The sequence below is a fragment of the Physeter macrocephalus genome, chromosome 5 (genome assembly GCF_002837175.3).
Source record: "Physeter macrocephalus isolate SW-GA chromosome 5, ASM283717v5, whole genome shotgun sequence".
Lineage (NCBI taxonomy): Eukaryota > Metazoa > Chordata > Mammalia > Artiodactyla > Physeteridae > Physeter > Physeter macrocephalus.
In genome coordinates this window covers 2,551,399-2,576,419 of record NC_041218.1, presented here as the reverse complement: position 1 = coordinate 2,576,419, position 25,021 = coordinate 2,551,399, and the positions used below count along the sequence as shown (strand labels likewise).

General features: G+C 61.6%; 1 protein-coding gene across 1 annotated transcript; it reads right to left on the bottom strand.

Moving 5' to 3' along the window:
- Positions 1–10,709: 10,709 nt before the first annotated feature.
- SHH (sonic hedgehog signaling molecule) lies at positions 10,710–19,925 on the bottom strand. The gene is made up of 3 exons (XM_024130991.1): positions 19,617–19,925; positions 14,189–14,450; positions 10,710–11,506 (listed from the first exon to the last, which is right to left on the bottom strand). Exons 1-3 carry the CDS (start codon positions 19,923–19,925, stop codon positions 10,710–10,712), a joined length of 1,368 nt encoding a protein of 455 aa, XP_023986759.1.
- Positions 19,926–25,021: the final 5,096 nt, after the last annotated feature.

Below are 25,021 nucleotides of genomic sequence, written 5' to 3'. Positions count from 1 at the left end.
TCCTTTCAGCTTGGTTTGGTCCATCTTGGGGGGCCCTTGCTCAGGGCTCCTGGGGCTGGAGTTGCAGCTTGATCGTCCAGGATGTTCAGTGATGTTTCCGCTGTGTCTGGTCAGAGCGCCTCCTCTCCCAGCACTGAGTCCTCTGCAGTCTGCGTAGCTCACGGTTCTTCGTGGCTGATTCCTGCCAAGCCCCACGGTGTCTTGCCCAGAACACGTGCAGCTTAGTAGAAAGCCAGGACTCACGGGGACCCCCTGCAAGTGTCTGGAGTTCCTCCTCTGCTTCGTCCTCCCCAGGACCCTGCACCACAAATTCCAGTCTGCTCGGCTCAGCCGAACTGGTGTGCTGCACTCGGGCTCCACGGCCCCGCACTGAGGTCTGGAAGGTTCCTCCAGGCAGAAAGCCGGCCATGTGTGATGACAGCCCTGTGTGCCTGTGGTCCAGCACCTGGCAGAGATGCTGCATACATTGCACGCCGTTTCATGCCTGGTGCAGGGGCAGAACCAGTTGGGTTGTGGTCGTTCCGTCCTGGTTGGAAGCAGAGCTCCTATCCCGTTGGGTAATATAACCTGATAACTTACTACATTTTGTATATTTTGTTGATCACATGCCTCCCTTCACCCTATAAGTAAGTAAATTCTGGAAAGGGAGGAAACAGTTCCTGTTTTATTTTGTCTTTCCCTGCTGTATCCAGAGGGCCCAGAATTGTGCTTGTCACTCAAAAGGTGCTCAGTTCATAAGTGAACATGTAGAACTTGTCCCCAGACGGTACCACGTGAGCTCCTCTTGGAGGAGGACCATCTGGGCCCTGATCCTGCCCCTCACCTGCTCCCACGGGGCCTGCAAGGACCGCAGAGTCAGTGCTCCCGTGCACGGGGCCCAGCATCCCTGGCTGCCCGGCACACTGGGACAGCCTCTCTCGTTCAGTCTGCTGACGGGGGCTGAGCGTGCAGTGAGGAAACCCTTCTGTTTGAAGAGAAACTGTAAACGTCTCAAATGGGAGTGACCGGCTGCAGGCACTCCTTGGAATTCAGGTGTGCAGGAGTCGGCGGGGCGCGGGGACCCCCTGGGACACGGCGGGGAGGGGGGCGCGAGGCCACAGGAGAGCACCGCCCGGGCAGGCGGCACGGAGTCTGAGCCGGGTCCCTGCCACCCTCCGCTGCAAGACGTCCTCCCCTGGTTGGGGCCCAGAAACCGACGTGGCATGAGGCCCAGGGACCAGGCAAAGCTGGCGGCCCTTCGGTAGAAAGCAGCTGCTTCCTGGCAATCCTGGTGGGGAATCTCGGAAGACGAAAGGCGCTCGGGTCACACCTGGACGGCAGTGACTTCTGGTCCTCACCTTCCACACCCCCCTCCTCCTGGATTTCATGGTGACTTGATCCCGTCATCCTGTAAGCCCCAGGCTTCGGGGAAAAAAACCATATATTTTAAAATATATGTATGTAGGGGCTTCCCTGGTGGCGCAGTGGTTGCGCGTCCGCCTGCCGATGCAGGGGAACCGGGTTCGCGCCCCGGTCTGGGAGGACCCCGCGTGCCGCGGAGCGGCTGGGCCCGTGAGCCGTGGCCGCTGGGCCTGCGCGTCCGGAGCCTGTGCCCCGCAACGGGAGAGGCCACGGCAGAGGGAGGCCCGCGTACCACAAAAAAAAAAATAAAATAAAATAAAATAAAATAAAATATATGTATGTAAATATCCATATTGATTTTATAAAATATGGCATTATGGCCCTTATTCTTTGTGAAACAAATTTAAAGTTCTCTAGAGAAGAAGTCTACACCGTATTGTGGTACGCTGACGGTAAGATACTCCTTTTTTTCACCCTCGACATCTCTGAGACGGGGTATGTCTGACACTCGCCATCAGCCAGGAAGCACTCAAGATGCAGTTGCACACATCTTGTTCATCTCGAGGGCATCGTCAGACGGCTGCAGCGCCTTGATGTTGCAGAAAACAGCCATTGAGGAAGGACCGTGGTGTGTGACAACTTCCATTGGTACCGCCCACTGGTAAGTTAGGCAGCTTCGATTGGATAGAAGATGTAACGGCTGCCACTTACCAAACGCGTGTAAGTGCTGGGCCCGTGTGATGTGCGTTATGTTGCTTACAATACGTAGCGTACATGTACCACAGATAGGCACACACGTGTTGTCCAGTGCACAACAGCCCCTGTGTGCTGTGAACGGTGACGTCGACTACAGCCCGGTTTGGGCCACACGGCTGGGCATGTTGTCGCCGCAAGTTTTGGAAATCGCCCCTGTCCTGGCTGCGGATATGAAACCGTATTAACCGAGGGCTCAGGAGCGGAGGGAGGTGCGGGGCTCGGGGGAGGGAGCTCACAGCCTCCCCGGGGCCCCCTCCCCTCTCTCTGCGGCCCCTCAGCTCTGTGTGGGGCCCTCAGTTCCTCTGTCCTCTGCCTGCCCCCCCGGCGGCCCCGTGGTCCCCACGGGGCCTGTCCCAGGACCCCGTCACCTGCCTGTTGCGTTCCTCTCAAGACGCGTCCTCAGAGGAGGAGTCCATACTGAAGAAGCGACTGAAAGGCCTTACTCCCAGGGGCCTAGCATGTCAGGCCCAGGCTGCCTCTCTGCGCAGGAAGACGGGCGGCTTTAGCCCGCGCTCACCCCAGCCGGGTGCCCTTGGACTCAGAAGGCACGTTCTCACTCAGCCGCAGGCCGGTCCTGGCTCTGCGGCCCGGCGCCTGCGCACTCCTCCCCGACCCCACCGCTCACGCAGACCCACGCGCGTGCGCGCACCCTCGCATCTCCCGCGGTAACTTGCGTACACGCACGCCGCACACGCACACGTACACTCGCACACCCAGCCACACCCTCAAGCGCTTAATCCAGAAGCTCGTGTGCTCCCCTGCCTGTCTGCACCTTCCGGGGTGCGAGGGGGGAGCAGCGGGGGCCCTGCCTCTCCTGGAGTTGGACTTGGGGCTGGGGGGGTCTGTCTGCCCTGGGGCATCTTCCCTGGGGCCTGGAGGTCACAGCTGGCAGGACGGCCAGGAGGGCGCCGGCCTGCGCTCAGAGGGCCCGCCTGGAGGGGGCTGAGGATGGGAAGGCTGCGCCCTCCAGCTGGCTCACTCGCAGGCAAAGTATTTTTAAACTCATTTCCTTGACCTAAAAAGGTTCTTTTTGGACTGAACACCGCGTGTTCAGGACCGACGCGGAGCTCCGCCTATAAATAGCTCGGAGCGGCGGGGAGGGCGCTGGCATCCGGGGGCCCCGAGGTGGAGGCCCGCGTGAGGGCCACCGGGGTCGCTTTAAGTCACAGAACCGGGAAGGGATGAAACGGGCCGACGTGCCCCGGCCCCGAGGGCCACCTGCCCCGGCCCCGAGGGCCACGCGGCCCGCGGCCGGGAGCCAGGGGCTGCGTCCGGGCGGGATCGGAGCTCCTGGCATTTAAATATCACTTCACTCTCCGCACGACGAAAGTGCGCTCCTTCCACAGGACGAGGGAAACACCGAGAATGGGACGAATCGATGCGTATCTGCGAAGCTCTTCACACCCCGTCCCGTGCTGGGCGTGGCTGGGCTGAGACCCGCCTCCCCCGGGCCGCCCCTTCCCGGCTCAGCCTCCTGGCCGACTTGGGGTGTCGGGGCTTCTTTGCTGAGGGTGGGCGGCTCCTCAGATGCACCTTGGACCACGGGGGCTGGCGGCTGGCGGCGAGACCCCCCCCGGGCTGCCTCAGTTTCCCCTTTTCCTTCTCACCCCCGGTCCTCTGCCCTCCGTGGGTGGGCTGGTGGCCAGGAGGGCAGGTGGGGGGGTCTGGGGCTGCAGTGGGACCCAAGCTTGGTGCCGTCTGCAGGAGGTGCCCTCCGCACGCTCTGTGTGGTTCTTGGCTCGGCCCTGGGGTTCAGGGCAGTCACTCGAAAGCCTCTCCCGCAGGCCGTCCGGAGGTCGTGGACCCCGTAATAAACGGGGCGGTGGTGGGGGGGAGAAGGCAGCGCTGCAGGCAGCATGGCTGCGGTGCCGCGTGGCCGGGAGTTGGGGGCGGCGCGGCTCCTCCCCGTGGGCGGGCCGGTCTATCGCAGAGCGAGCCCCAACAGGGAAGGGGCTCTGGACGCTCCATCAGCGTTGGTCTATTAGGTTTTTTCTTTTTTCTTCAACTTCTTCCTTGAAAAAGAGGAAGAGAGCTGAAAGGGGTGCTTTCCCCACAGCAGCGGCTGCGCTGGGGTCTGCATCTGGGTGGCCTGGGCTCTGTCCGGGAGGGGCTGGGAGGAAAGTGCTTTCTGGCCTACAGTGGATGAGGACAGAGAGGGGTCTCTTCCCCGCGTCCCCAGTCGCCCTCCGCACAACTCTGCTCCCGCCCCAGCCAGCCCCGGCTTTTAGGGAGGGGGCACTTCGCCTACAGTGTCTCTGGTGCCCAGGTGCTGCTGCAGGGGGCGCCGGGGCGGGTCAGATGCCGGGTTCTTTTCCACTGAGGATGGCGTCCAGCGCAGGGACGGGTCCCCCGTGAAGGCCGCTCGAGGGAAGAGCCCCCCCCCCGCCCCCCCCCCCCCTGTTGCTCAGGCCACCGCCTACAGTGTCTCTGGTGCCCAGGTGCTGCTGCAGGGGGCGCCGGGGCGGGTCAGATGCCGGGTTCTTTTCCACTGAGGATGGCGTCCAGCGCAGGGACGGGTCCCCCGTGAAGGCCGCTCGAGGGAAGAGCCCCCCCCCCGCCCCCCCGTGCTTTGTTGCTCAGGACACAGCTGGTGTTGGCATCAGCGCTCCACTGCAGCCGACCCCAAACATCGGTTCGTAGAGACTCAGATGCCTTCATCTAGAATTTTCAAAGACTGTAAGGTCATCTTTTTTCGTGTGTGTAGACAGACTCCATCAGAGTCTCATCTGAATCCAGGTGAGGCCTGAGTACGGGACAGAGGAGTGATCCAGCCTTAGATCAGGGGTATTTCTGAGCTTAAAGGGACCTCAGGGTGCCCTGTCTCATCACGGGTGGAATGGAGGCCTGGCGGAGTTAAGTCCCCGGTCAGAGGGCTGGGGAGTGGGGAGCCCATCGGTTCCCTCTTGGTAAAGGAGAAGCCACCATGACTACTGTCCACGTGTGTGGCCCTGTCCTTCCTGAGAGCCTCTCACAGGTCATCCACTCACCCCAAGATGTGGGAAGTTGTCTCCAGGCCACGGAAGCCAAGTGACGGTCCACAGGTCCAGGAACCCCCGGACGCTGCCACCCCGGCCCTCGGGAGGAGGACTCGCCAAGTTGCACCCCTGGCCACGCCCCTCAGCTCGGAAAGGTCTGCAGCTGGGCCCGGATGCGGGGCCTCCCAGCCCGGGGACCCTCAGCCCCAGTTAAGGGAGAGGAAGGCTCGAGGGTGCCCTGCCGCCCTCCTCAGCGCACGTTTCTAGGCTTCAGTTTTCCCAGCATCATCGTTTTTTTCTTCCTTTTTTGACTGCTGGCCACAATAAAGAAGAAAGTGATGCTTTCGAGCACTGACCCGGCCTGGTGCACGGGGGCAGCTTTGATGGCTGGGCTTCAACTGGTGGGGAGGGGACGCAGGACAGGGCGGTGCTGTCGGCTCTGACCCCACACGTCACCCCTCTCTGGGGGCTTGCCCTGCCGCCACTGCCCTCTTTTTGAAGGTACTTTTGATATTTTGTGTTGATCAGCCCCCGATGGCGGTCCCGTCACTGTCGGCCCCTGTCCGGGCGCGAGGCCCGACTTTCCCACCGTGACCAGCAGAGGGCGCTCGGACTCCACTCAGGGGAGTTTCTCCTGCCAGCCCGGCTGCGCCTCGTGATGCTGGATCCCGGGAAAGTTTCTGGGCGAGCAGGCTGAACCAGAGGCATGGTGCCACCCTGAGCCGCAAGCCCGCAGCCCAGCCCTCTGCTCCCAGCCGCCTCCTGCACTTGGCGCTTCGGCTGCCCGGAAGTCCCAGCGAGAAGCGGAGCGGCCGCAGGCTCGGGAGGGCGGGCGCCGCCCCGGGAAGGTAAGAGACGGGGCCGGCCGGGGAGCCGCAGCGCGGCCGCGAAAGGGCGGCGGCCGCCCGGTGCTGGCAGCGATGGGGCCCTGACCCGCAGAGCCCCGGGCTCGGGAAGGTTGGCTGTGCCCGCGCGCACAGGCCACGGAGTAACACCACCAGCGGCAAAAGGGGGAGAGGTCAGGTCCAGCTCCACCTGGTGGTCCCGTGCTGATGGCAACGCTTTGGGGCTCTTTCTGAAACAGCCCCCCCTTCCACGCCCACGTCTCTGCCCAGGCTCCTGCTTTCTTGGCCCATGTGTGGCCTGCCTGTTGGGTCTGGCTGGAGGGTTTCGGCTGGGATTCTGATGACTTGGACCCGCAGGGTGACAGACACGGACCCGGGGCCCAAAGCTCCTTCCAAAGACATCGGGTTTGTTTTGCGGCCTTTTGGTTGCCAGGCTCAGAAGGGGAAGCCTTGAGCCTTCCTGGGGGAGTCTGGAGAAAGGGAGTTTCCCGACTGGGCTGAGGCTTGGCGTCCAGCGGAAAGGGCATCACCTGCCCCTGGAAGCAAACACCCAGGCCCTGGCCCGGGGCGTGGACGTTCCCACCCAGGAGCCGGTTCCGTTGTACGGGGAAATCCTTGGGTTTTCGGCATAATATTTCTTCGAATTTATCTTTTCCGATTTCTTGAGCCTCTTATTTAAACCAGTTTCCCCCTTCTGGAAGCATAGCTGCCCTCATCCCGAAAACCAAAGACACCCATTGAAAACGCCACCTTCATGCAGTTTCCCTGTCTTCTTGGTGGGCCCAGAGCTTGTTTATAGAATGTGAATTACTGTCAGTTTCTTCTTCCTTTGAGAAAATCAGGCTCAGCCAAGAACAGCCAAGAAGGTTACCTCCAAACACGGGCTTCCTATGTTCCCCCTGGGGGCGATTTTCACCAGGTTGGGATGAAGCCTGCATGGCTTCTGGCCCCCGGCTCGTGGGTCTTTACAGGTGGGTGTCTCCAGTTTACCTCCAGGCTAGCACAGGGTTCGCCTGTCTCACCACCAGGTCTTGCTGGATGTGTTACCTGAGCAAGGAGCAATGTGAGCCGCCTCTGAATTCCAGTAGAAAATGTGCTGTGCTGGCCTCACCCCTCTACGTCCCAGCCCCACCGCAGCGGGCTGGGTTTCCATGAGATCCTAGATGGGGGCTGGCGAACGTCCTCTGTAAAGACCCGGATAGTACATACTTCAGGCTCTGTGGGCTGCGTGGTCCCTGATGCAGCTTCTCGGAGCCGTGGGAGCCTGAAGGCCCCCCCGGGACAGCAGGCAGAGCAATGAGCCAGCCTGGGGGTGGGGTGGGGGGAGTAAGCTTCCAAGAGAAACTTGCTGATGGAAGCTGAGTTACAGATTTTATAGAATTTTCACATATGGACTATTCTTCTTTAGCTGTTTTATTTTCAACCATTTAAAATGTAAAACCCGATCTCAGCTTGTGGGCTGTACAAAAACGGGCCGCTGTCCAGATTTGTCCCTGGGGCCATGGTTGGCCGATAAGAAACTATGAAGGTCACTTCCCTGGACCTCTCAGCCCCCTTGAGTGGATGGTTCTTTCACAAGGATGGACTGGCCCCTTTTCTGTGTCATTGGGGCACCCAGATGCTTCCCCCCTCCCCGCCCCCCAGCCCTGGAGCTGGCTCACAGGCAGGCACTTTGTTGCTTTCTTGCCAAATCTTGCAACCAGCCGGCATTCTTTGCATGTCAGCCCAGTATTTCCCATGTGGATGTGATGCTGACAGCAAAGGGTCTCCACCAGGAGAGGATGGGGCTGCCTCCCTCCCCCCCCCCCCCCCACACACACGCGCGCGCGCGCCACCGCGTGCTGGCAGCTTCCTCAGATGGACGGGCCTCGTGCTTTGTCCCACACGTAAGAGCCCATCACCACCCCCGATGGATCCGAAGTGTGCACTCTCAATGACATTTCTTCTTTCACATATCTGGGACAACCTGGTGGAAGAAAACGGGAGTTGCAGATGACAGGATGGGACGGGAATTCTGCCACAGAACAGACACGGCACAAAGTCTCTGTAACTTCTTTAATTATTCAAACAACAGAGCACAAAGATAACAGTTTCAAGTACATTCTGGTACGCGTGTTTGACAGGAATAGATATGCAATTAGTCACGAGGGAGGCCGGCGGCAACACCACGCACACGCTTGGCACAAACTCTTGGTCCTGTCAACCCTGAAGATGGAGAAGTGGGCCCTCGTCCGGCAGCAGTGCTGCGCCTGCCCGATGCCCTGCGCTTCGTTTCTCTACGCGGTGGACGTGAAAAAGAGAATTCTCACTATAAAGCTGTGAAGGGTCTTAAAAGGTGGGGAGGGAGTGGGGGGGAACAGGCGAGGGTGCCACCACCTTGCCCGGCCAGGAGGGGGCGCTGCCAGGGACCTCTGGGCCAGGCCAACACCTGACCTCTCTCTCTGACCGCTAACTAGTCCAGTGGATCAGCCTGGCCAGAGCTGCTGGTGAGCTTCGTGCTCCTGGTTTGACTTAACACTCAGACCTGAACAGTCATCAGAACAGAAACCACCAGCCTTACCAGGGATCGTAACCCTGCTGACCACGTCGGAGACCAAGGAGAACCGGGGACCACTCCTGCCCGGAGGGTGAGCTCTGGCCCCAGCACCACCCATCGGGGCCCTCGGCCTCCTGGAGAGCCACATCTCACCAGACCTCAGCACAGAAGCCCCCCAGGGACCCGAGCCCTAGCCTCAGAAGCAGCTTCTCCAGACCCTGACCAGGTGGGACGGAGACCGGCCCGAGGCCGTCCGTCGAGTCAATTCTGTTCCTCTAAACCCAGGCCCGCCTCCAGACATCTTCAATCTTCTAAGAGGCCCTGAGGCCACACGGCCCACCTTTCCGAAGCTCAGCCTGCGGAGGCATTTGGGCCCAGAGCGCAACGCGGGACAGCAGCCTCCACTAAACCAAAGCCCTCAGAGTGACCGCCCAGGGCGGCTGAGCCTATGACACAGCATCCGGCACGGAGGACCTGTCCCCCCCCGGCCCCGCTGACACCGGGCACTGGCCCCGGGGCGCCCGCGGAAGGAGGACCACGACCTAGGGACAAACGTCCTCACCTGACAACCACTCAGGACAGACAACTTGGAGACACCAGCGTGGCCCGAGGACCCCGGCACCCTGAGGCTCTAGTGGGTGTGACGGGAGACGAGGGAAGGCCGGGTCCGCACGGAGCAGGCAGGGAGCACAGCCTCCTGCAGACCAACACCTGGCCCTCTCCTTGGGGACCCTTCTGAAAAGGGCACCCCAGGACTTCAGAAAGCGGTTAAGGACCTCCTCCCTGCAAGGCCAGGGGGACAGCGCACCCCAACCTGGGTCAACCAAGTGGAGGGAACAGAGTCGGCCAACAATGACGCGGGGCCTGGGGAGGAAGTTCTGGGTGACTGCCCCAGGCCGCCTCCTCCAGGCAGCCACTGAGGCTGTGCTGGTTAAGCTGGGGGAGGTGAGGGCAGGAGGGCACCCAGCACGGCACCGCCATCCTTCTGAGTAGAGAGACTTTCACACGATAAATACAAACAGAGCTGAGGTTTCTCCAGTGACGAAAACAAACAAGTCGATTCGGTAACCTACGTAAGTGGATCTGAATTCACAGTATAAGCAACACATCTAAATATAATACTGGGAACTCCTGTCAGCACTAGGTTTCCCAAACAAAGAAGCCAAAAAAAAGGAAAGAAAAAGGGCTGCAACAGGAATTCTTAGTTATTATATACTAACCAGGCTGTGCGTGGCACATTTTATTTCTATAAAACTATTACAAAATATTCAAAAATACATTTTAGTAAATTTACAGCAGTTATTTCTCAATTTATTAATGCAAAAACATCCTTTGTTTTTCTCTGTACAAACTACAGGCTCCATCCTTGTGGGATCATCACTATGTGCGCTTTTAAAAAATATTATTTTCTAATAAATTCTTTGAAGTTAAAAATAACAGAGTTCTTCCAGTTTGTCCAAGAAAAAAAAAGTGTATGTGTGTGTGAGTGTGTAACAGTCTTGACTTCCAAGAATGTGGCCAAAATGGTGATGACAAATATTAAACCCAGAAGATGAAACAGGAGATGGCTGTTACACTGGAAACTAGTTAAATTAAAATAATATATTTTCATATTTTACACTATTTCAAAAATGAAATGTAATTCAGTTAAGTATTGATCTCTCAAAAATCTAATTTACAATTCTGTGTATAAAAATATAATTTGTGGACCCCCATGAAGCATGTTTTAGTTTACACTTGCTGAAAAGCAGGAGCGTTGCACACGAGGAATGGAGAGGACAGAATTTTGCTTTCTGAACGCCAGGACGAGGGACATGTAGAAAAATAGACTCTGAGCGGGTCGCTTGGCCTCACAAAATAACCTTTCCCCCTGTGAGTACAGTTCACATGATAATAAATTATCCAAGAAACAAACTATTTAAGGCTCTTGAAGGTCCGGTTCATATTATTTTAAAACATCTATTCATACCAAACAAATAAATAGCCAGGAGAGGTGAAAAAATAACCAAAATTAAACAGGAATCAAAAAATTCAAAAATATATATATATAAACTAAACACAACAACAGAATTTCTCGGGGTCTTTGATTCCTTATAGTCTACTTTGGACTGTCCTACTTTTTTATTATTATTAATTATTATTATAATTAAAGTCTCATTTCGTGCGCTTTTTCCGTGTGTCGTTTGCGGTATCTCGCCCCTCCCCGCGCCCGCCCCGCCCCGCCCCCTCCCGGTGCCCTCCCCGGCCCCCTGGCCTTCAGCTGGACTTGACCGCCATGCCGAGCGGGTGCAAGGCCTCGCTGTCCAACAGCCAGGCGCCTATTTGGTAGAGCAGCTGCGAGTACCAGTGGATGCCCGAGGCGCCTGGCGCGTCGGTCGCACCTGGCGCGGGCGGGGGCACGCGGCCGCCGCCCCCGCCCCCGCCGCGGTCCGTGCGCGAGGGCGCCAGCGCGGCCAGGAGCGCGTGCGCCAGGCGGTAGGGCGCGAAGGCCCGGTGCGCCCAGTTGTGCTCCTCTATGACCGCGTAGCACGACGCCAGCACCCGGTTGATGAGGATGGTGCCCTGCGCCGTCAGCGGCGCGTACGCGCCCGTGCTCTCCTCGCGCAGCGTCACGCTGTGCACGGCGGCCGGCAGGAGCCGCCGATCCCCGCCGCGCTCGGCCACCACGTACACGTGCTGGCCAGGGCGCACGCTGCTGGCGAAGAGCGCCCGGCGCTCCGGCGCGCCCCCAGGCGGCCGCCCGGCGCCCGACAGCGCCTCGGGCTCCCGGACGGCCGAGCCGTTGTGCGGCGCCACAAAGAGCAGGTGCGCGGCGGTGAGCAGCAAGCGCTCGCGAGGCTCCCGGGTCTCGATGGCGTAGAAGACCTTCTTGGCGCCGTGGTCGCGGTCCAGGAAGGTGAGGAAGTCGCTGTAGAGCAGCCGGCCCTCGTCGTCGGCCGCCAGCACGCGGTCCCCGGGGCGCAGGTCCTTCACCAGCTTGGTGCCGCCCTGCTCCAGGTGCACCGTGGCCGAGCCCGGGAAGCAGCCGCCCGATTTGGCCGCCACCGAGTTCTCTGCGGGGGAAGAGAAGGGAGAGAAGAGGAGACAGGGCGGTGAGTCCCGAGAGGAAGACGCGGCTGGGAAGGGGGGCGCACGCTTGGTGTCCCGCGCGCCCAGACCAAGGAAGCGCGTGGCTCCGGGGAGAGACGCCAGGCTGGTCCCGCGCGGACCTCCCTCCCCCCATCCCCACCGCCTCGGTGACCAAATTCAGATGCAGACGCATTCCTTAACGACTCTCTTAGGATTGGACTGGCGGTGACAAAGGTCGATTGGCGTCTCCGGCGGGAGGCCGGTTACACAACTTCCCTTTCGCCTCCCCCCTCCCCCGCCGGCTCAGCACACACCCAACCTCGCCACGAATTCAGAGGGTATTTGCTCTCCACTTGGATTCCTCAGGAAGCCTCCTTGAGCTCACCGGGGCGCCGGGGCGCACCCTCCTTTGCTCCCGCCTCCGGCGCGGGGCGCGGCGCCCCCTCGTGCGCTCCGCACCCGGGCTGCGCGGCGGGGACCCTCGGCCGCTCCCCGCGCCCCCCCCCCGCCCCCAGCGCCCAGCGGGGGGCCTTGGTGTCGGCTGGTTGGTGTCGGCCGGTTGGGGGCGAGGGCGGGGCTGAAAAATAGCTGTAGTAGTTGTAGCAACTGGACAAACATTCCAGAGAATTGGCCGAGGTGTGAAAATCCGGGGCTTGTGTGGATCTTCTAATTAAAATCCAATAAAGGGCTCTCCATTGTCATTGTAATTTCTGCAACAAATGGGAGGCGCTCTTGGAAGAGGGGCTCCTTCCATCCCCCCCACCCCTTCTCGGCTCCCTCTCTCTCCAGCTCTGGGCCGCCCCCTCCCTATTTGCTCAGGTGCAACCCCCCCCCGCCGCACCCCCGGCGATTCACACGCGGGCTCTCCAGAAGCCCGGGCCTCACAAGCACTATTTGCACAGCCAGGCCTCTCTTCCAAGCACTCGAGATGTGTATTTGAATTTTAAATGGCGGGGCCTGCTCCGAGCTCTGGAAGCGCCGGGTTCTCAAGGCCCCTTGACTACCCGCTTTCTCCGGCCTCTGTCGCTCTCTGAGGCTCACTGTCCCGAGGACAATAATCGGAGTCGGGCGGCGCGCAGGGGGCCGTGGAGGAGGGGCGGGGACGTCCCCGTCCTCTTTGCATTCCAATCTCCGGGATCCTGCTTTTTGCAAATAGAGATCGCGAGAAAGAATCTTCCTGCTGGAATTACTGAGGGCTTTTAATCTTCTCATCGTTTTCTCCGGCATGAAGTGCGGGGCCGGCCTTTGGAGGCCCGACATAGCCGCCCGGAATGCGCCCGGGACGCAGGCGAGCCCGAGGCGTCGAGTCGCACGACCCTGCTTGACACGCACCGCCCCGCGCCCGGCCCGTGTGCGCGGAATGCCAATGAGCGGCTCTGCGCGCCCGGCCCGGCTCCCCCGGCGGGGTCCCGGGCCGGACGACCGCTGCTCATTTGCGAGGAGACCTCGAGGGACCCCCGCCAGGGGGACCCCGCGGACAGGGGTGGCCCGGAGGGGGCCGCGCGCCGCGCCGCGCCGCCATTTAGGAGCCCCGCGAAGTCGGGGCGCGCCTCCCAGCCCTGCTGGCGTCTGAGACCCTTTCCCGGGCTCTAAGCCCAGACCTTCTCCCCCAGCCTTCCACACCTTTCTCTTTCTGTTGTTACAGGAGGCCACTATTTTCCTTAATTCCAAAGTGTGCCTCGACACTTTGAAAGTGTTTTTCTGCTAACATACGCTATCAAAATACAGTTTAGGAGACAAACAGGCGAAACTGGGGGTGGGGGGAGACGCAGTTCCTCCGAAATTCACTGTGAACTCTCTTGCTAAATGCGCCGGCTTCTGCCGAGAGTTGGAGAGACCTGCTTCAGTGGAGTTGGGGCCAGTGCGCGCGCGCGCGCCTTCCTTCCGGAGCTGTTCCTCGCCAGCAACAGCGTGTGGCGTTGCAGGCCCAGGGAAGTCAGCCTCACGCAGCAGGGCGGGGGCTCCAGCTGCAGGCTTGGCTTTCCCGGCCCTGCCTGTGGCTCAGGGCAGCCCAGCTGGTTCCTAATAAGGACGGATGCTTCTGGGCTTGCGGCCTCCAGATGTTGGAAGTGGTAACTACCGGCTTTATTACCTCCCATCAGGCCTCTTCCCAGAGGCCGAGTGAGTTAAGTTAGTTCAGAATCCACAGGCGCTCAGGGGGGAAGGGAGTGGACCGGGGCTTCCACCCCGGGCAGAACCTCCTGTGCCGGGTGCGGGCCGGTGGCGAGTGGGGAGTGGTTCATTCTTAAGCTCTATTGAGACAGAGGCTCTGGGCCAGAGCTGGCCGACTGGGCAGGGCTGCAGTCTCTCACTAGGACAGTCCCCCCGCCCCACCATCTTTCCTCTCTGTCTCTGCCACCTGCAGTGGGGACTCCGGAAACAGGGGTGGGGGAAGGCTCGAGAAGTCAGATGCCCTCTGCATCTGGGCTCAGAGAACGTGGGCCTCTGTGGCCTCAAAGGTAGGGACGGCTCCCGGCTGGGGACTGGGACAGGCCTCACGGACTCTGTTCCCGCCACAGAAACACCAGTCGTCACCCAGTCCCCTCCCTCCTGTCCCCCTCCTCCCCACTTTCCTCTTTCCCGTGAGCCGGGCTTTGGGGCGCAGATCTGGAGCTGCTGGGGGGTGCTGTCGGCATGGGTTGGGTGGGCGGGCCCGCCCCCCTCACCTGCTTTCACCGAGCAGTGGATGTGCGCTTTGGACTCGTAGTAGACCCAGTCGAAGCCGGCCTCCACGGCCAGGCGTGCCAGCATGCCGTACTTGCTGCGGTCGCGGTCCGAGGTGGTGATGTCCACTGCACGGCCCTCGTAGTGCAGCGACTCCTCCGAGTGGTGGCCGTCCTCGTCCCAGCCCTCTGTCACCCGCAGCTTCACTCCTGGCCACTGGTTCATCACGGAGATGGCTAAGGCGTTCAACTTGTCCTTGCACCGCTGTGGAGAGAAGGGGGCACCCAGCGCCCGTGAGCGTCCGGGCCTGCCCCAACCCTACCCCTGGGCTGCCCTGCCCCGCCCCCCAGGATGCGGGCTGCGCGCAGAAGTAGGGAGACAAGGCCAGGCCTGGAACGGGCCGGCCTGTTCCGGAGAGGGGGAGCTCGGCTAGGGAGGAGGGGGTGGCATTATAGGAGGAGCACGTCCTCTCGGAGGCGACTTGAGCGCCTTTCTCCACACCTGAAATAGCAGAGCCCCCGTTACGGCCTGAGAAGCAGATGAAATGTCTGTCTTCGAAATAAGTAAACTGCGTGGTTTGGGACAGTGGCTGCGGAAGCCTCCAGGAGCACCCCAGGCTATGGCCCGTGTCCTCCTCCACGATGGCCTCCACGCCCCTGCCCTCTTCTGTGGCCCCATCGCTCCGCACCTGTGCAAGGCTCCACCCAACTCCCTGGACAAACTCCCTCTTAGGAGGCGGGAGAGAGGCCCCGGGTGCAACTTAGCCATAGAAAGAAAAATACACGGTATACTTCTTACAGAGTTAAAAGCCTTGCCTTATCTCTGCCCTGCGCCTATCTGAGGTGAGAATTAAGCCAAAGGTAGAGAGGGTGGTGGGACCCTGATAGCAGCCGAAGGGGTGGGGGAACCAGAAGTGAAAGGCAACCAGGTGAGTTATAATTTTCAATAAGACCAGGGCCGGATGACAAACATTCTTTATCTGGACAGCCACATTCCTTTTCCCCGTGGAACTCTTTTCTCCCGGCTTTTCTGTGGTCTGATTGTGTCTCTTGTTTTCCTTAACCTGTTCCCTCCCCCCCCTCTTGTTTTCTTGGCCGGCGCAGAATGGTGTCCTGCAAGTTTGAAGAGCCAACTTAAGAGGTGGAGTGGGGGAGGGGAGGGGAGGGGAGGGGGAGGGGAGCCAGAGAGGCCTGGGGCCTCTGAGCTCTTGCCTTAGGGAGGCTTCTTCTGGTAACCAGCCTTGGGGTTCCCCGCCCCCCCCACAAGGAAGCTGCCAGTAGGAGTAAAGAAGCAGTGAATAGGCGGGACTCAAGCCAGGGTAAAGCTGTGGGAGTTCCCATATAATTCTCGGGTCCCATTCAGACAAGGATGCAAGAAAGAGTTGAATCGCGTGCATGTTTGTGTGGACAGCAACTCACTGGACGTTTATACTGCGGCTGGGGCGGGGTTGAAAAAAGGGGAGGTGGTGACAAAATCATGATGGGGGCATCCCCCAGAGAGGCAGACTCAGGAGGGATAGGGGACAATTCCAAGTTGACTTCTGCAGAGGGTAGGGCTGATATCCGGGCGGGGACCCCGGTTACCGAGATGACCAGCCGGCCCCAGCAAGGACCCTATTATAGCCTGGGGGAACTCTTTCTTACAGAGCGCGGGGGAGGCGGAGGACTCCTGCAAGGGCCGCTGCCGCGTTTTAAGGGGATGCGACCGATTGCGCGACAGGAAAAGACCTGTGTAGTTGGCAGCAGTAAAAACCAGTATGTGGTTGTAGAGTTAGACGTACAGCAAGTGTGTGTGTGTGTGTGTGTGTGTGTGTGTGTGTGTGCGCGCGCGCGCGTGGTGGAAGGAAGGCAGAAGGCTAGGGGGCGGTCCTGGTAACAGGTCAGCGCTTGCAGGTTTCTAGGCCCGCCAACAGTTTTCTTAAAAAAAAAAAAAAAAGAAAGAAGTCAGAAGGACAGAGTTTGAGTGAGGTCATCTTGAGGATTGAATGCGTTTTACATGAAAATCAATCAGTAAACCAGGGTCAGTTTGGAGCCGGGATGTGGAACCGGCTGCGCAGGCGCACACCACCGACGCGCACACGCAGACACTCGCTTCCCGAGCCCCCATCGCAGCCCAGCTCCCTGCTTTCGGGGGGCAGATGAAGCTTTCAGTGGCTTCCCCCGGGGCCGCTGGCGAGGGGGAGGGCAGGAAGGGGAGCACGCGTACCATCCCCCAGCGTTCTGAGCTGCGCCACTCGGGCGGGAGGTGGAGACCCCAGGCGAGGAGCCCAGGGCCGAGGCAGGCCCGGGCTCCGCCAGGCGCAACGCGGCCTCGGCCCGCGGCTGCAGGAGTGTCTGCGCCCCGGCCGGGCGGGATCGTCGCGGGCAGCGCCGGGAAGCCCGGGCCGGTTATCAGTTCACTGGGTCGTGTGCCGCGAATCAAGCCCGCCTCTGTGCAGCCACCGTGAAGCCCACAGGGGCCGACGGGCCCGGCTTTGTGTCGGCGGAGGCCAAGTTGTTCCCCACGCCTGAGCTCCCGCCACCTCCCCAGTCTGCGCAGCCGCTCCGCGCCCGGGAGCCGAGCAGGGACTGTCACCGCCGACGCCCACGGGCTTCCCCAGCGCGGGGGAGGGGGCGTCCCGACTTCCGAAGGGTCCCCCCGGGTCCCCGCACACACCTCCCGCCGCTCCTCCTCCCCCCCTCCGGAAAACCAGGCCCCTCCCTTCAAACCCACACCTGAGCGCCGCTCCCCGGGGCCGCCACGCACCCGGAAATCTGCCCAACGTGGCGCCTCGGGCCGGTCCCCCGCGCAGCCCGCAGGCCGGCCCCTCGCGGCCTCCTGCCCCCTCGGAGCCCCTCGGCACCGCGGCCTGCGGGGAGAGCGTGTCTGTCTGCGCTTCCCCCTCTCGGAGTTAATATTAACCAGGGGCTCATGCGTTCCTGAACTGCTCTGAAAGTTCCACTGGGGACGAGCTTGCCATGGTTGAGGGACTTGGGCGGCAGTCACATTAGGGAGACAGAGACACGCACCCGAGAGCAGAGTCTAGGTGGTTCTCTTAAGCGGGGGGCCGGCGGGGGAGCAGGTGCCCCAGGAGCCCGGGAGGCGTTGCCGCTTCCCCTTCCCCCGGCCCTGCCCTCACCTCCCAGGTCCCCCGCCTTCCCCGCTTTAACTCTTAGGACCGGGGACGCAGAAAGGACGGGGAAGGGGTAAAGCAGGGGGCGCCTTTCTCGCCACCCCCCCCTCCCCAGCCTCCAGGCTTTTAGGGCACGTTTTGGGGGCCCGTGGTACACGCCTGGCCTGGCCCTCCCCGCCCCACCCCCCCCGCCGACGTCGGCTGCCCCTCCCCCCTCCTTTTGTGCTGGGAACGGGAATAGCCGCTGCCCAGGGAAAAAAAGTATTTGTTTTCGTTTCGTTCGTCTGAGGGAAGTTGACAGAAGGTCAGAAGTTCAAATGCTGCCAGCGCACGCTGCGGCCGGAGCGGCCGGGCGCCGGGCCGCACGGCTGTAGGTCCCCGCGGGGCGGCCGGGGGCGGCGGGGCGAGGGAGCCGGCGGGGGGCTCGGGCCGGGCGCCCAGGCCCGCAAGGCGCCTCCGCCCTGGAACCGGCTTCTCCCTCCTGCCCGGGCCCGCCGGGCCCGCCCGCACCGCCTCGCCAGCCGGGCCGTCGGAGCGCCGCCGGGAGCCCTGGCCGAGCCCGCGCTCGGGCGCGTGGAGGGGCCGGCGGGCGGCCGCAGCCCAGCCCCGCGCGCTCTGAAACCCGAGCCGCGAGATCGATAACCCGGGAGTAAGTGGAGCCGAGATGCGTCTGCCCGGGTGCGCGTCTCCGCGCGCTCGCACTTGTAGGCGGGGCGGCGAGGCCCGGGGCCCCGGGCAGGGCGCGGGCCGGGACCCGCTCCCTCCCGCGTCGGCCCGGCGCGGACCGCGGCGGCTGCGGAGCCCTCCGGCTCGGGGACCTCCGGCGTCCCCGCCCCCGCCGCCTGGCGCGGGCCTCGCGCCCCTCTCCCCGGTGCCGAGGGATCCCGGGAAGGCCCCTGCCCTCCCGCCGGGACCGAGGGTGACCAGGGGGTCGGAGCCCCAGACGAGCTGGAGAAGCGCCCGCAGCCGGCCGCACGCGCACGGCACCCCGCGGCCTGCGCAGAGTTAATTGCGGCTCGCGCTGCTCTCGGGCACAGGCGCGCGCGTCCACACTCGCGGTCCAGATTTAAGGTGGTCGGGAGCAGATGCGAGCGAGCCGGGGATGAGGACCCTCTCCTCCCCTCCCTCTCCGCCTCCGTCCGTCAGCTGGAGCCCGCTCCCCCGCCTGCCCCTGGCCTTCCCCGGCTCCGCAGCAAGGCCGGCCATCGGGCCTGGGAGCGGAGCGGCCGGGAGGTGTCTCCTCGGTCCCTCCCACCCCCAACCTCCCCTGCACTTGCGCCCCGCCAGCGCCGCTCCGTCAGCTGCGGTGCGCTCCTGGCCCTAAAGGTAGGACTTGAATATTTTAATAGGGCAATAAAAAAGATGTTGACCTATATTTGCCAGGAAATCCATTTCTAGCTTCAGTTATACGTGCCTGGAGTTGCAGAAAGTCTGCCATTGACGGGCAGATTGGCAGCCAGAAGTCTCAAACGGAGGCGGAGAGGGCGAGAGGAATGCGTGTTTTGCTTTGGTTCTTCTTTCCAGCCCCCCCTCCTGCTAATATCTAGTCGCTCCTAATTTCCTATGCAAGCAGGTTGAAAACTAGCGTGATGCAATGCCAGTAAGTTCTAAGTCCCTCCCCTCAAGTACCGCGGGCTCGGGAGAATAAGAGGGCATCCTTAAAGAAATATCGATACATTCACACTCTGATGGGCACAGCTGCCAGCGATGGAATCGCAGTGGAGCTATGTGATACGGTCAGGGACCAGCCCAGCCGCCTCTGGAGCCCCGACCTTTTGTCAGCCCGGCCTCCTGGCTTTTCCAGTTGAGGGTCTTTGGTGGGGGGCAGCGCGGGGGGGTAGCAGTGGTGGGAAAGAAAAACACAGAGGAGAAGGGAAACGTGTCAGCGCCGAGGCTACACTTGTACAGTGATCTGGACGCCACTCTATGTTCATGGGGGGGATGCTCGCCCCCTCCCTCCATTCCCACTCCCAACTTGGAAAGGACAGATGCCCCCAAAGTGAAGGTCTCCCCAAGTTACAAGGCAGAGCTGAGGCAGGATGGGAAGGCCATCCCAGCAGGACAAATCAAATCAGGGCCATGCAAGGACCACATCTCCTAGCGTCCTTATCCCCACCCCCCAGCCTAAACTTCTCCAGCTGGACCCTTCACCTCCATTCCCCTCCAGGAAGAGGAAGGGATGGTAGGCCGGCAGGTGGGTGGGGAAGGAGAGGGCAAAATCGGCTTTCTACCTGCCTGAAGAGCAAACAGACTGAACGGCATGGTTACACATAACCCCTTGGAAGCAACACATTCCACGCCCCGTGCTGGGTTTCTACCTGAGTCATCAGCCGGTCCGCTCCAGTGTTTTCTTCATCCTTAAATATGATGTCAGGGTTGTAATTGGGGGTGAGTTCCTTAAATCGCTCCGAGTTTCTCGTGATCTTCCCTTCATATCTTCCACTGGCCCCTAGGGTCTTCTCAGCCACGTTGGGGATGAACTGCTTGTAGGCTAAAGGGGTCAGTTTTTTGGGGTTCCGCCTCTTCCCAAATCCCCGGCCGGGTCCGCACGCCAGCCCCGAGCACATCAGCAGTGAGGAGACCAGCACCACCAGCAGACATCTCGCCAGCAGTAGCATCTCGTCCATGGAGCCCAGGGACCTCAAGGCTGGCCCGAGCAGGTCTGAGTGCGCGAGGGTGCGGGTGTGCGAGTGTGTGTGCCCGTGCGCTCTCCCTCCCTCGCTCGCTCCGGCTGGCTGCTGGCGCCCTCGCTCTCTGCCTTGCTCTTTCTCTTCCTATATAACCTTGCCCGCCGCCGCTGCGGGGGACTCGCCACCGATCCCCACCCAGACGGGGGCTGGAACGGCAGGCTGCTGGCCGCTGATAACGGAACACATCGGAGTTGGGGCTCAAGACAGCAATCAAAAGACAAAAAGAGTCTGATTTTAAATGGTAGCAAGCCTGAGAGCTTGTGCGAGAGGCTGTCTTCAGTACTATATTATAGCTGGCAGGGGCGTATCTGATTGGCCAAAGCAGCACAGGCTTGTCTTCTGATGTTTAACCCTAAAAAAGACTAATTTTTTTTTTCTGTGGCTGCTTTATTTTTACCTGAAGGCTTCTAGTTAAAAGAGAAAAACATCTTTACTAAGACAAAGGTGAGAGGGAGAGAGGAGGCACGTTGCTGAGGATAACATCAGCTACCCCCTGCCCGGGGCACACCTCCCGTTCCCCCTTCACTTTCTCCAGAATGGTAGATGCTTCAGTTAAAACCAACTTAAGTTTTTAAAGGACAATCTAGACCCACCGCGCCCCCCCCCCCCACCAAGCTTCCATCACCAAACAAATAGTCTCTCAAATGTTTGAGGGGCAAAGCTGCCCAGGTCTTATCTAAATATTTTCCCAGAGACTTTATCATGCAGGCCAGGGCTCCCTGCAGTTGAAAGAAAGAGGGGCCTGCGCCCCCTCCCGAATATTCCAGTTGCCACGACTGGCCGGGACTGTACGTACGTAACGTAGTGCTATTTGAAGTGCTTTAAGCACCTTAGAAAAACTTGAAAATACTGCTCCTTTATTGTGTTTCAATTAATGCATTATTTTTCACTCTCTGGAAGTGGAACGGAGGCGTGCTCAGGGGCTGGTGCAGGGTGAGCCGAGGCGACGATGCGGCTGGCTGGGCCCGAGCGGGTCTGGGGGCTGCACCCCAGCTCAGAGGAGGGAGCCGGTGCTGGTGCCTGCGTGGTGGGTGGAGGCCCATTGTGCCTGGGGGCAGTGGTGAGTGGGCAAGGCTGTGCATACACACCACCCCCATGATTCAATCGATCCGAGCAAAGTGCAGGCCAGGGGATGAGCTGGATGTGGAATTCAGGTTCCTTCCACATCAGGCCGAGCTGGCTTTCCCTGGGGCTTGACAAGCCCATCCTCAGGGCCCTGGGGGCTTGGAGCCCGAGTGGGGCAGGGCCCTGGGGGCGCAGTGTTCTGCTCAAAGAGGGGCGTGCAGAAGAGGGCCCGGTGCTCGGAGCCGGCAGTGCCGGAGCCCCCGGTTCCTGCACTTTGAGGAACAAACTAACTTTAAAAGTCTTATTTAAACCAGGAGACGAAAATCGGAGATTCCCCCTTTTTGCAGAATATGCCCTCCCCCTTCCGGGCCCTTCGTGTCTCCCTCTGACACAGCAGCTGCTCTGGAGTGGGGCGCAGGAGCGAGGGTGCTTCGTGTGGAGTGGTTGGAACGAGGCCCGGCTGCCACTCTGTGCAGTTAGGCGCTCTCCCTTGACCCCAGCCGGGCCGGGGGCAGCGCGGGAGGCCGGGTCGGTCCTCAGAACAATGGGACACTTGCCACAGTCTGGGTAAGCTCCAGCGCAGGCAGACTTCTCCTCTGGGTGTGGGGAGCGTGGAAGGGGACATCGAGGGAGGCTGTAGTTGGGCCTTTGCAGACACTGAGCATCTCCGAGGCTCTGCTGGCCAGGAGCGCGTGCCACCCCGCCTTTTCTTTTCTCTGATTCGTGAAGCATCAACCCAGCTTCCTCAAGGCCTCCCAGTGGAACCCAGGCGGCAAGGTCACACCGTCCTGGACCCAGGAGGGTGGGCCTGCTGGAAGCGGTCGCCACGCAGCAAGTGTCCTGACACCGCTGGGCATGGGGGCTTGAGAAGCCACCGGGCCAGCCTCCTGATTGCCCTCCCCCACGTGGCATCTCGCTCCAGTCCCTTCCCCTCTCCCCTCTTTTTCCGCTCAGGCAAAGGCGAAGGGGCCGCAGCACCAGGTCTCAACCCCCTGGCTGGACACCAGGGAGCCCATGTGGCTACAGCATGAGCGGGGATGCCCGCCCGAGATCTCCCCAGACCGGGAGCAAGGCGGGCGCTCCGGGAGCCAGAGCCTGAGCTTCAGGGAGCTCTGCGTGGCTCTGAGACTTGGGGGCTCAGCTCCCTCCAGGTGGGGAGCAGGCAGGACAGGTGGTGGGAGGTCCCGGCCATCAGGCCTCCTCGGCCCAGGGGGCCCAGGCTCAGGCCGAAGCCACCTCCTGTCCGTCTCGACCGGGAGCAAGGCGGGCGCTCCGGGAGCCAGAGCCTGAGCTTCAGGGAGCTCTGCGTGGCTCCGAGACTTGGGGGCTCGGCTCCCTCCAGGTGGGGAGCAGGCAGGACAGGTGGTGGGAGGTCCCGGCCATCAGGCCTCCTCGGCCCAGGGGGCCCAGGCTCAGGCCGAAGCCACCTCCTGTCCGTCTCGGCCAGCCCTGGACACCCCGAGAGCCTGCCAGGGCCGCCTGCCTGGGAGCTGGCCAATCCTCAAGAATGAAATAACGACGGACCGTAAACCCACCCCACTGACGCCCGAGGTGCCTGAATTCCGAGGGCTCCCTGTGGTGGGCGGGGCTGGGCTGGGATGGGGAGTCGGGACAAAGATCCACTGTAGTTGGTGTTTATTGCCCTGGAAACAAGGGCATCAGCCGAGCCACCCCAGAAGCTGAGGTCTTGCCCTCCCCCCACTTCCCCTTCCTTTCATCCCGCCCCCTCCCCACTTCCCAGACAGCAGACACTGTCCTCTTCCACCTCCAGACGCCAGGTGGCTCCCTCTCTTTGCCTTTGCCCCTCCAGACAATCTGGGCCCCTCCCCGTGCGGGTCAGAGGTTCCAAACCCCAGCCTCTTCCTGACCTGGCCAGACATCCCAGGTAACCCTCAGGAGCCACTTCTAATTTGTCTGGGCTCTGCCTTTCTTTCCCATGGTCGTCTGCCTTCCTCCCTCCATCCCCCCTCCCCACCTCCATCCCCCATCCATCCCTCCCCACCTCCATCCCCCATCCCTGCCCACCTCCATCCCTCCCCAGCATCCCTGTTGAGGACAGGTGGCTGCCCGTCTTCTGCCCCCGCCCCCAGGAGGCGCCTCCCAGGCCCGGCCCCTGCCTTCCCACCAGCCCCCGCCGCTAGATGGCCTCCTCACTCTGCCTTCAGGCTCTGGGTCTGCAGGTTTGGGAAATATGTGCAGACCGGGTTGGGAGGGCCCTGAAAGCGGGGCTAGACAACTTGGTCCATCCTCCCCTGGTCCCTCCACTAGTTTTTGCAATCCCCCATTTCCCTTTTCCCAGCGTGGTACCCGCTGGGCCCTGCAGCTGGCACCCGGGCCTCCCCGTCGAAGCCGCTGCCTGCCACACTTGTCCAGGGCTCGCCGGACTCCAGTCTCTGGGTTAGGGCTCTAGTCTTACACCCCCCCGTGCCCCCCACTTTGACTTCTCTTCCTGAGTGATACTTGTCCTCGTTCTCTTTCCATCCAATCGTCCAGTTTCAATTTCCTTCTGATTTTGTTCCAGTTTTGGCAAATTGAATCTCTGCTGTTACGGTTCTCCTAGTGATTGTCAGCCAGGCCCCCTCGGAATTTTGGAGGGTGGGGTCCTTCAGCACTGCTCTCCTAACCCCATGTTCCTTGCTGACCCTGGACCTGGGGGATGAGTCTCCGGCTTCCCGGAGGGGTCCAGGGAAGGCCCTGCTGTTCGCGGCCGGAGCCCTCACCCGGGTGCACAGCAGCTGCTGGCCGCCCTGCACGCGTGGCCCCGTAGAGCTGCAGCAGTGGCGGTGGCGGCCAGTGGCAGGAGGAACTGGTGGGGAGGCCCCCGGCTCCAGCTGTGCTGGCACGAGGGGCCAGCGGGGCAAGGCCGTCCTCGCGGGCTGGTGCTTGCAAGGCAGCAATTCTCAGCAGAGCAGAGCGGAGAGAGGCCCCCCCGCACCCGGCAGGGGATGGGCAGGCTGCCGCGAGCTGCAGCAGGCCTGGGGGTAGGACCTGGCCGTCTTCCAGGCCTCAGGCACTCTCTGAAGCAGGAGCACAGGTGGCATCGAGGCCCCTTCTATCCTGAGGACTTACGATTCCCTCCCTTACTTGGGGAGGGCCTGGTGGGCCCAGGCTGCGGCACAGCCGAGGGGCTGCGCGTGTCTCCAGGGGCCGGAGCTGGGTTTGGAGCGGCCCGGCTCGGACTCAGCCCTGCCTCTGGGGGGCGGGCGCCGCGGACCAGGCGTACCTGTCCAGGGAGGGAGGACTCGGGGCCGCATCTGCCTGTGTCCTGTGTCCGCCGGGCTGGGAGATGCCCTGGCTGGCTGTGCCCGCCGCTCTGAAGGAGGGTAGCCGCGACCCTTCTTGGCAGGAAGCAGAGCGCTTACATCATCTGGGCAACTTCTGTGCAGACGTTTTCTTTTAAATAAAAGAGGGATGCAGTGCTGACACGCAGAAACAGAGGCCATTTCTCTACAGGAGCAGAGACGGCACAGAGGCTCACCAGGCGGCGGCTTCGGCCTTTGCCCTCAGCTGTCCGGGGAGCAGCCCCGACATCAAGACTCCCGGGTCCCAGCCGCCGGGGCACCTCTGTGGCTCCAGGCCTGCCCTCCTCCGCCCTCTCCCTCTTGGCCAGTCGCCCGACCGCTCCCGGAGCCCTATTGCGCGACGGGCCTCGATCCTGTGCTTCCACGTTAGCCGCGTGCAGCAGCCTCTCTACGGCGGGAAACAGAGAGCCGGAGCTGGCCCTGCGCCCCCGCTGTGACCTTCCCTCCTGGCCCCTTAGGTTTGTCCCTCGGACGCCTCGGCCCCTCCCTGGGGATGCACCTCTGGTTTGGGGTGGCCTCCCGGGGCCTTTTGGCTGCGTTGGGCACCAGCCACGTGTGGAGCTGGGGAGGCCCTGGGGGTCCCACTCGGCCAGGCAGCTTCCAGAAGGTGCCTCCCCTCCCCCGCCCCCCTTCTTCGCTGTCGTGAAAGCGGGCGATGCCACGTCC